This window comes from Acanthaster planci, linkage group LG08, assembly GCF_054643075.1.
Source record: "Acanthaster planci isolate LZ-2023a linkage group LG08, COTS_SCS, whole genome shotgun sequence".
Classification (NCBI taxonomy): domain Eukaryota; kingdom Metazoa; phylum Echinodermata; class Asteroidea; order Valvatida; family Acanthasteridae; genus Acanthaster; species Acanthaster planci.
The window spans coordinates 958,318-968,604 of NC_141784.1; the positions used below are offsets into that span (position 1 = coordinate 958,318).

Here is a 10,287-nt window from a genome sequence, read left to right on the forward strand (position 1 = left end):
AAAATTCGCTCAAAATATTGCAGACTCCACTTTTGTTGCCGCTTTTCATGATTCTCTCTTGTAAGTGATAGTGTGCATGCTATGTCATTTCGGGCCGTTGGATGGGGTTATGATTGGTCTCCTGCTTGGCTTTTTATGCCTGTGCATTTTGTATATGAAAACACGGGCACTAGCCGTGTTCTTCACATTATACAATGTATACCCGAGCAGCCATAGCCTGTAGATTTCTAGCGTCTAGAAGTATAAGGCACTCCTGCTGTCACACTTAAGCCCGGTTAATTTCTCGGATGAGATAACTCCTTATGCACTCGACCCGACGGTAATCGTTCCACCCTCGCGTATTTATTTATCCTCCGAAAAAGGCGGGAAATGGGGAGATGATTAGGTCTTTCCGGGGTTCTCAATTCAACTGAATTGCCTTCCGCTAAAAATAGCTTCATGCGGTCACAGGAACTATGGGATGGGTCGACTTTAAACCCGGCACTTGGGTTTTAAAACTGCATTAAACATGTTTGGTTCTTCTCAAAGTTGTCATTATCTGGTCATCAGCAGCACTGCCGATAATTTATTCAGAGTATCATAATCATAATGACTACACCCCTCAACAGCCAAACATTAAGAGCTGTTCATTTTCGACATTTTTTGTTTTCTTTTATGAGTTGTTTGTGGGTATATTTTAAAGAGTGCCAGTCGCCAGGCTATAATCTTTCTTGGTACCAATTTAGAGTTGCTGCAGTTATGTGCCATTCGTGTATCCGTTGTATTTGCTCATTCGGGTGGTAAAATATCCTCTATTACGTACTTTCATCCCAGTAATAAATTTTTCAAGATGTGGACTTCCTGGTTGTGGCATATGTTACTGTCTTTAGATGTGAGTGTCTAAAGAAATCGGATTGCAGTTCCAAAACTTCCAAACGTCAGTATTGTTTTTATTTATTTTTTTCCCAGCTTTCTACAGAGAGAAGAAATTATCGGAAGGGGGTGTTTAATCAAGTACTTTAACAGAGGATCTATACAAGCATGTTTAGATTGCGAATTCTAATGAAGCGGCTTCTCTTTGGCAAGATGACTAACAGTTTGCCGTCTGAACAGGTTTGGGCTGTGATTGAAATCAAAAGAAATACACATCAGACAGGTGGTCTAACTGTCCAGAGAGGCTACTTTAAAAAATTGAAACGAAAGAAATCCGCCAAGACACCGCATCATAGAATAAAAGACTTGGGGATATGTCTGAGGTGTCAGGCTTGCTGTGAGAGGCGTTCTTGTCAGCTTAATCATTTCTTTCCATCACATTATAATACCCTTTGCAATCATTTGTTATCGCAACCACGTGTTTGGAAAAACACCTGCGAGCGGCTGGAAAGGAAGTCTAGTGCGGTCCACTCCATCACATTCAATCAGACTTTCCCGCCAAAATGCATCAATCTTTAATTATACCTCCACTCTCCACACAGAGCACACCTGTGTTCCTCCAACACGATGACGTATGGTTGATAAAATGAAAGGTTTAATTATAACCGACGTCACAGCAGAATTTTTTTACGGGAAATGATTTTATTTAAGATAACATAATTAGTAATCCCAATTGTCAAGTGAAACAGTTTTGCAACATGAATCAGTCGACATGCAGAGGGTGGTAACATGCAGTCCATTTAATTTCATGCCTTGTTGCCTACTATTGGTTCATAATTAAAGGGTAAACAGTGACTTTTGTTAATTTAGCAACTTTTAAAATATTTTTGGGGTCTGCATTATTATTATTTTTTGCTATTTTAAAAGCCGTATTGGTGTTTTCTTAGTATTTCGTATTCATGAGAAAAACTATGATGTCATGTCGAGAAAAGAAATTTATTTTCCCATTGATCTATATTGTCAATTTTCATATTTCGGAGGACTAAGTGTTCTTTCCTTTTGTACTTCGTTTGTTTGTAACTTTATAACAGTAAACCAATCTGCAACCCCTTCTCAGATATGTTTTATTGAGCTCATTTCGATTTCACAATTTGAATAGAATTAAGCCATCACAATGTCAACTGTGACTTCCCTGACATCACAGCAACAACGCCCTCCGCTGTCCTGAAAAGAATGGACAATTTTAAATGTTCAAAATGTGCATTAGCTCAAAATGGCTGTACTTATAATTTCCATGCATAAACGAGTAGCATGAAGCTTCACACAAATAAGTCTGAGAAAAAGTCATTGTTTGGGCCGTTGACGACCACGTCACACTTTTGTCACAGAATTGTCACAAACTTGCAGTTCGTCCGGGGAAAAATTACACATAACTTTTCTCTGCACTGCATTTTACATCACTTGACACAGGAAGGAAACGAGACTGGAACGATTACTGGAAGATGGTTGTTCTGCTTGTCAGCAGGTGGCAGACATGACGTCATTTAGACAAACTGCATGCATAGGTGTTGCGAACTATCCATTCAGACTTAGTCCGTTAGCAGTCTGTTTGCAATAATCTCTTGCCTCTCCAAACCAATGAGTCAACAGTCCAGTTTCGTGCTTGGCACGGTGGAATTCGGTTCACCTGTACCTGACACACTGTACTTTCTACTTTCTTGATTTCTGTCCGTGCATTGAGTTGAGCAAGGGCGGATCTAGAACCGCTGGGGGGCAAGATTAATACTGTATCGTAATCTTGATGACCTTGATGATGGGTACATCTAAATTTCAGTACTTTTTACACGCTTTAGGTCTAGGGGGATTAAAGCAGCCCGTCGTTTTCTTGAAAATCTTCCCTCTTTTTTAAGAATGACTATCCTCCGTATCCGCCAATGTAAACGACAGGAATTCGTTTTGTTAGCCCTGCTTAAGTAAAACTAAACAAAATGAAACTGAAATACACATGAACACTACTGTAGCGCTCATGCATGACGTTATCTCCAATGGTCTTCTTCTAAATTGCCTTTCGTACATAATTTAGAAATGTAATGTAAAGACTTTCTAACAAGATTATTAATTGTTTGAACGAACGTACTCTCCCTACAAATACTTCTGAACAAATAAACGGTATTGATGTGCCAGAGTTTTTAATTTGACGGTGATCTTTTCAAAATTAATTTCTCCCTTCCGATGCCCTTGTTCATGGCCTGAAAATAAATCTGCCTTAATTTGAAGCAGGAGAAAATTTATTTGCCAATGGTTTGGTCAAATACAGACGTCCTGAGAGCGTAAATGCTGCGCATTTGGAGATACTTGTGTTTGAGAGGTTGAGTACTTTCAAAAGTTCGGCTATTCGTTTATGCCATCAGGACATCATCATTGATAGAATGAAAATTGTGTCGTGGCGTCAACTTCCTAATTCCACACAGACGTTCGGGATCTTGGTGATACGTGTGTAGTGAAATAATGTTAAGACCCTTTTCATATTGTTTTATCTCGCTATACTTTACTTGAGAATTACACTTTGAAGCCAAAGGCAACTTTTCTCATTTCGCCTGAAAAGTTATAAAGCTGTAGTGGTCCCTCAAACGCCAAAAACTGGGTTCATTGACGGTACCTCACGCTTGCTTATACCAAAAAGTGCTTCCTTCACCAACTAGCTATCGAAGTTCAAGTTTTCTCAGTGATTGCAAAGTTGGTATATGTCAATGCATTGGTGCGTAATGTTCTTCAACAACACAGCGGGACGAACGCTATCTTCATGCATCGGTACCTGCAAGTCGATTGCAGCAGGAAAAGATGGATGACTCACTTAGAGATCTTCAACATACTCTCCAGTCCCGTTTGTTTGAATTCCCCCGACACGATAACTATCAGACACTTAGAACGCTCCTCGTTGAAGCGAGAATGCATCCAAGATATATCTTGGAAGGGCTCTTAATGCTTTCATTTTAGCATCGGTGCAGCGAATCGAATGAGCCAGTAACATACAGCCGACCGATTTTTAGACTTACGTTTTCGGTTACAGAAACATAATCTTAATAGGACTCATCAGAGCTACGGTAGTTAAACCCGTGGCAACCTGTACTTCACAACTGAAACAAGGTTGCGAATTACGTAAACTAGATCGGCAAATAAAAAAAGAACGGATGGTTTACGACAATATCATAGTGACAGCGCCCTCAACCAGTCAACAAGCCGCGCCGGTGTAGACTGTAAATCTGTCCCCCGGTAAAACTGTCCAGGGGGCAGAATTACCTAGGTAAGAGTGTCCCCCTAGCCTGGTAAATTAGTCCCCCTCCAGGTTATTTTGTCCCCTACATGTAACCCCCTCCCCCCGTTTTGCGGCTGAGAAATTGTTAGTTTCATGTGAGTTTGTTGCATATAGTCCACATGAAATTACATGTAGATTGTTTAGCCCTTCATCAAGCTGTCCAAATTGGGGGTATCAGATGTAAAATCAATCGCGCTATATTTCAGCAAGAAATCGGAAAAGGCAACGATCCGTATTCTGCAGGCTTCTTGCACGTGCAGTAATTATTTATAGTCACGGACTGTCGGCACGTCACGGTGTAGGTATCACGGCTGATTTGTAAAGGAAAACGACGGCTCAAATCTTTACCCTGGCATCATGTCATTCCGTGCCTCGGCGCTCGAACCATATCCAGTAGTTCCAGTTCATAATGTCAGGTTTGCTTCCAGCCGGGGGGTAGAAGGGATCCGGGCGTGATGTGCTGCAACGGCCCGTGCGCCTATTCCACTCATTAAAAGGGGAGTTCATAAAGAGCTGTTTCAATTAAGGCTACTGTCTCCAGCGTTTCCATTTTCTACAAGGACTCGTTCTATTTTCATTGTGTGTACACCAGCACCATGCCTCAAGAAGATTCTAGAATAGGATTCCCATTCTTGGCTTTGCGATCGTGCAGTGAATCCTACATGCCAATACGCTTGCACACGCTGCGCTGTGATCTCCTCAAATAAATACCCCCAGAATCCATGCATAACGATCTAATTTGTAAAAAACACAACTTTACCATTGAGTTTCTATTCGGGACATGTATGCGTAGAGGTCTCACCTTTGATCTAGGCATTGGACACCCACGTCCAGGATAGCCCCCCTCATCCAGTCGCCGTATTTTGACTTATGGAGCTTTCGAGGAAGAGCACGGTGTCTGTCCAAACGTTGTGCGAAAACAGTTGAAAAAAGTGCTATGCAGTTCTGGGTGATAGACTTGTGACGTTGCACGGTGATACACTTCTAGGGGAAGGGACAAATTATTGGGCATGGGAACAGATTTACCTAGAGGGGACAGATTTACCTCAAATGTGTCCCCGGGGGACAGATTTACCGGGGGGGGCAGTTTGACCTTTTACACCGGCTTGTGTGTCCAACTCCAGTAAGAACACGAGTTACCTTAACTGTCAGACTTTAATGTGCTGCAAGGGAAAAACCACAGACCCCTCCCTTTTACGGAGAATATCTAACGAAAAAAGTTAACACCAATCTTACTTTAATCAGAATACATGTAGTGGAATGAACAAAACTTCTTTTCTCGTTCTTCCTCGTGAAGTTTAGTTTGCATAGTACTTCCACATTGCCATTGGAAAAGCTTTTGTCATATTATCCTGTCAATGGCCATTCCTTGTCGTAAGACGTTCATTATTGTAATGGCTGTATTTCTCGTTTGCCTTTGGTCTCCCCGATGCAGGTGTTAGAGGGCGCCCTCATGGAAAACAAGGGGGAACCGAACAAGGATGGCTCGTTTGACCACTGAGGAGCGCCGTACACCACGATGCCACTCATTATTTTCATTGACTAGGATCGTGGCTTAATCGGATTGGTTCGATGACTATATAATGTCGAGATTATATTTTACGAATAACGAAGCATTATAAACACTGTCCTCAAGAGTACTAGACGACGGAAAACGCCAAGACATTCTCCTGAGCATTTTGGAAAATATCCCAATGTTTTCTTAATGTGAATTTTAGAACATTGGTGAGAAATAAACAGTCAAATTGGTATCTTTTTTACAATTGGGATTTCTTACTTTATTGCTTCTGTTGAAATTTTCCAAGCGTCGTGATTAGTCAGAAATGTTTTCAATTTACAGCTGCCAAAATTCTTGCGATGTTGCAATCTTACGAAATCGTGACAGAAAACCACGCAGTCAAGAAGCCAGTGAATTTGACCATACAAATGTGACACAGAAGTAAACTGTTCCCCTTAACAAGTACTAGAAGCACTAGAAAGTTTTGGAGAATATGCTCAAGTTTTAATGTGAAGTAATTTGCATAAAGAAGGCTCTAGTGTACATATTTCCCAAAGGCTATTTCTGTAAATATTTGTTGGTTCTATTACAACTGATGTTAAACACTTGCGCCTTACGGTCTCTATGTATTTATCCAAGCTGACGGCATCGATGAAGCTTTTCATTTAGAAAGATACAGTGTAAGGTCACACTACCTATATTATGTAGTGGTCAGTAATATTATATTTTGTTCCCTTAATTCACATTTACAATCGAAGTGTCTCATCTGAAAGCATTCATTAATGTAACATATCCCCTACATGTAATGGATTGGTAGCTACATCCGGTGTGACAGCGTGAGTGTGGTGATGATGGAGTGTAACATTATTAGCATCTTTGTCACTAAAGTGTTACCACTGTGTTGATGCTTTCCAGAGTTGCTCATTAAAACTCATAGTACCGGTGTCGTACTGATTAATTTAATCAGATTTTCAAATTTACATTTGGATCAATAATAGCCAACAGATTCCCCAGCCCTGTTATTGAAACCTTGTAATTACCAACCTATGTAGTGAGCAATTACTATGAGGCTATTCCTTGATTAGTTGGATTGGTGATCAAAGCATTCATATCTGTAGTTCAAAAAATGTTTCGGAACTTTCATATTGAGAGTTTGGGTAGTGTGTCCTCTCCAGAAACGGCCGCTTTTTTCCCTTCAAATTCAATTGAAATGAAGTACATACGAAGAGTTCGTTCGGGCATAGGCAATTCTTAGGGATGGACCAATGCAATGGCAGTAACAAATCTAGAGAATTCCACATACTTGTCTACGTTGTGAACAAACATGAAAGTCCCACTATATGAGTGAGTTTTCTTTCCCGCGTGTCGGCCAAGGAACTGAGCTGTAGGTAACACATTGCTTACTACTTCGACAAGATAACGAATGTTTTGTCACGTGGCTGAGTGCATTATGTGGTGTCGCGGGTTGGCAGAAAGGCTTCCCTGTTGTGTGATTAAGGGAGGTGTCGAGTGTGTGGATTGTGATCCCAAGGTGAATTTTGGCGTGACGGGTGGGTGGGGGAGGGTCCCCCGCCGAAGGCATGCCCCTTTGTGACCCAGATCAGAATACAGAAAAGAGCCTTGTGTAAAATGAAACGAATAGAGCGCCCTCTGATTTTATGCGCGCCCCCTACGGCTACAGCATGTCAGATTATTCACTATTATTTTGTACTATCGCATTTGCAAGTCGCCAGTCGAGAAAAGAACTTATTGCTTTGGCAACCACGCAAGCTGTGTCTCCCTTTCCTGTATAAAATTAAGTAAAGATTGGTTGCGAGAAGAAATCTTATCACTCCCATGTAGTTTTGTGGTCATCATTCCGTTCCTAAATAGTACCAGCTGTGACAATTATGGCGAAAAAGTAAAAGTAAAAATTTAAAAGTTGACTAAAATGCCACATTGTATGGCGAAAAAAATCGCTTGCGTAGATGTAGTATAGCCAAGATACATGTATGCAGTTTCATTAATTATTGTCAGAGGCCTTATTGCAGTAGTGGAACACGTTACGCCCCAATATCGCAATGGATTTGGGCTTGTCCCAACCGTAGATGGGACTTGGTGGGACACGATGTTTGTTTATTACGCAACTACACTATGTACTTTCCCATAGGGAAAGGGTTAATTGCCAGTCTTGAGAGAAGACTAGTCTTCGTGCACGCCTCTTGGAAGCTGGCTACCCCTGTTGAAATGTCGGTCTTAACTTCCCTTTAAAAAAAGAGCCACGATTATAGCCTTTATTCAAGTTTGGTTATCCCAGCGTATTATGTAGAAATATCTGCTGTTGGGACAGGCCCTAACTATAGCTGGGACAAGATGCTAGAAGTTGGGGCGTAACAACCAGATTCATAATAACATTTATTATTATTAACGTTACATAATAACGTTATTGTGTAACCAGTGGAGGAAATAAGTAAAATATTAAAATGCGTAGCAGTGACACGGTTTTGGCACTTGTTCGTGTGTTCGCGACAGAGTATTTTATTTAGTCTGGTTAAATGAATCAAGTTAAACTGAACGAAATAAAAAGTGACATTGTGGTCTCAAACGAAAAGGCCTTGATCAATGATGTCTTTAATAAGGAAACTTTGACACCAATTTTACAATGCCCACTATTTTATTGGCTCTTAAATGCACACTTTTTCACTGGGAAAAAGTGCTGATGATTCCAACCGTAATTTAAAAAATTGCTTGTGGCCTTCAAAGTGTCATCCAGACTTGTTGAGATCGTGACATTTTTTAATCCCAAGTTGACGGGATTCACGGGTAAGACGATCAATTATCAGGAATTGGAGACATAGTCAAATTGGCATGTCGACTTGTAAAATGAGGTAATTTATAACAATGAACTTACATCTGGAGATTTGAATGTCGTCGTTACCAAAACATTTGTCGCTGTAAGAACATCATCACTCTGTGATAGTTAGCAGGATGTCATCTTCATAACTCAGGATGGCGTCATCATTATAAATTAATCTCACCCCTAAAAAGTGTCAGATGTTAAACAACTCAAATGGCATTTTCAGTGCTCCATAGGTGTCAAGCTGCAGTGAACCTCGATCTATCACGACAGGAACGAGACGAGACCCGCTCCTCCTACACACACACCTCCGTGCGCTCCGTATAGGTGTGTAAGGATGGATGAACTCCCACGGTGTGATTGCAATGCGATGCACCGCTCCATAAATAATGCAAGAATTCAGTTTTCATTCTTCACTCTCTGTTTTATTAGGACTAAAAACCGTAGGGATAATAAAGAATAGGTTGAGATGCCGCCTTAAACCTGCCAACCGTAGTCTGCTAAGGACACCTTTTTCAAGGTTATATGCTCCATTTGAGCACTTCATTTAAAAGTAAATTAATCTGGTGTGTGGTCTTTTCCCATTATTGTTAGCAGTGGCGTCACGACGGGGGAGGGGGGACGGTGGACATGTGTCCCCTCCATATTTGAAAACTTTGAATAACGTCCGTTGTAATGCAGCTCCACTTAGGGCTGTCCGTAAAGTACGCAGAACAACGCACGAGGGGGGGGAGGGTTGGTGCCGTTGCGTACACCATGCGTACATAGGTGGACGGGGGTTCAAGCCAGTGCGTATCGTACGCAAACCGAAAATTTGCCTCCAATGAATCGTACATATCAATCAACTTTTTCATACAAATAAATACTAGAATCAGTTTTTGTGCGTCGAAATTCAACCGCAGTATTCTCCATCGTCCACCCTATCATTTATCCTCCCTTGCCAACGCCCATTATCAATAACCCCCAACATTACTCATGACACGAAGACCGGCAGTGTCATTGTGGAATGCGTATGCATGTGGGGGGGGGGGCTGGAGCCAATGTGTACTCCAGGCGTACGGGGAAGGGGGCAAGTCGGGAAAGTCGGCATTTCGCGCGTACGTATATGGAAGGCCCCTTGTTTTCTATTAGTGCCCCCGATTGCTTCCCCCGGAAATTAGCCTCGTTATGCCACTGATTTTTAGCTGTCAGTAGCTACGTCCCTACCAATGTACTGATATCTATATAGCCATTACTTATCCCACATAACAGGATTGAACCTTGAAAGGGGGTGGGAAAACCTCAAGATTTCATTTAAGAAATCTTTTAAAGGATTTCCGACATTCATTCATACATAGGCTACAACAGCTGGACCAAGGGGTCCATATTTTCCTCCTTCTAAATTTCACTAGCCCTCAAGGTGAGTCTTTGACAACACCCTCCCCTGGTCTCCGTGATTCTGCAAGCCCAATTTCCTAATCACAGAAAAGTGGCATAGAAGCCTCTCTCAGACTTGGCTCAAGTCGGGTGCCATATAATTATATTGTTCGCACACCATCGCTGACTTCCAGCCGTAAATGTTCGAGGCAATCATGATAAAAATGTAATGTATTTCCTGTTTAGAGAGAATGTGCACATCGCAAGAGACAGCTATTCTATTAATGATGATGTGAGCATCATTTATGGGTAATGGCGCGTACCGAGGATATTGTGCGACTTTTAACCTCCACCTGGGACGCCACGCAATCGTTTCCACCACTCCATCATTTTGCTCGAATGGAGCGTCTTTGTAGTGTAGAAAGTACA

General features: G+C 41.5%; 1 protein-coding gene across 1 annotated transcript in view; it reads left to right on the forward strand.

Annotated features, from left to right (window-relative positions):
- Nucleotides 1-8,155, forward strand: part of LOC110978132 (uncharacterized) — a 32,390-nt gene extending 24,235 nt beyond the window's left edge. The window contains exon 5 of the mRNA XM_022232874.2: nucleotides 5,604-8,155. Coding sequence (XP_022088566.1) covers nucleotides 5,604-5,669 — 66 coding nt within the window. The 3' untranslated portion in view covers nucleotides 5,670-8,155. The remainder of the gene's footprint in view (nucleotides 1-5,603) is intronic.
- Nucleotides 8,156-10,287: the final 2,132 nt, after the last annotated feature.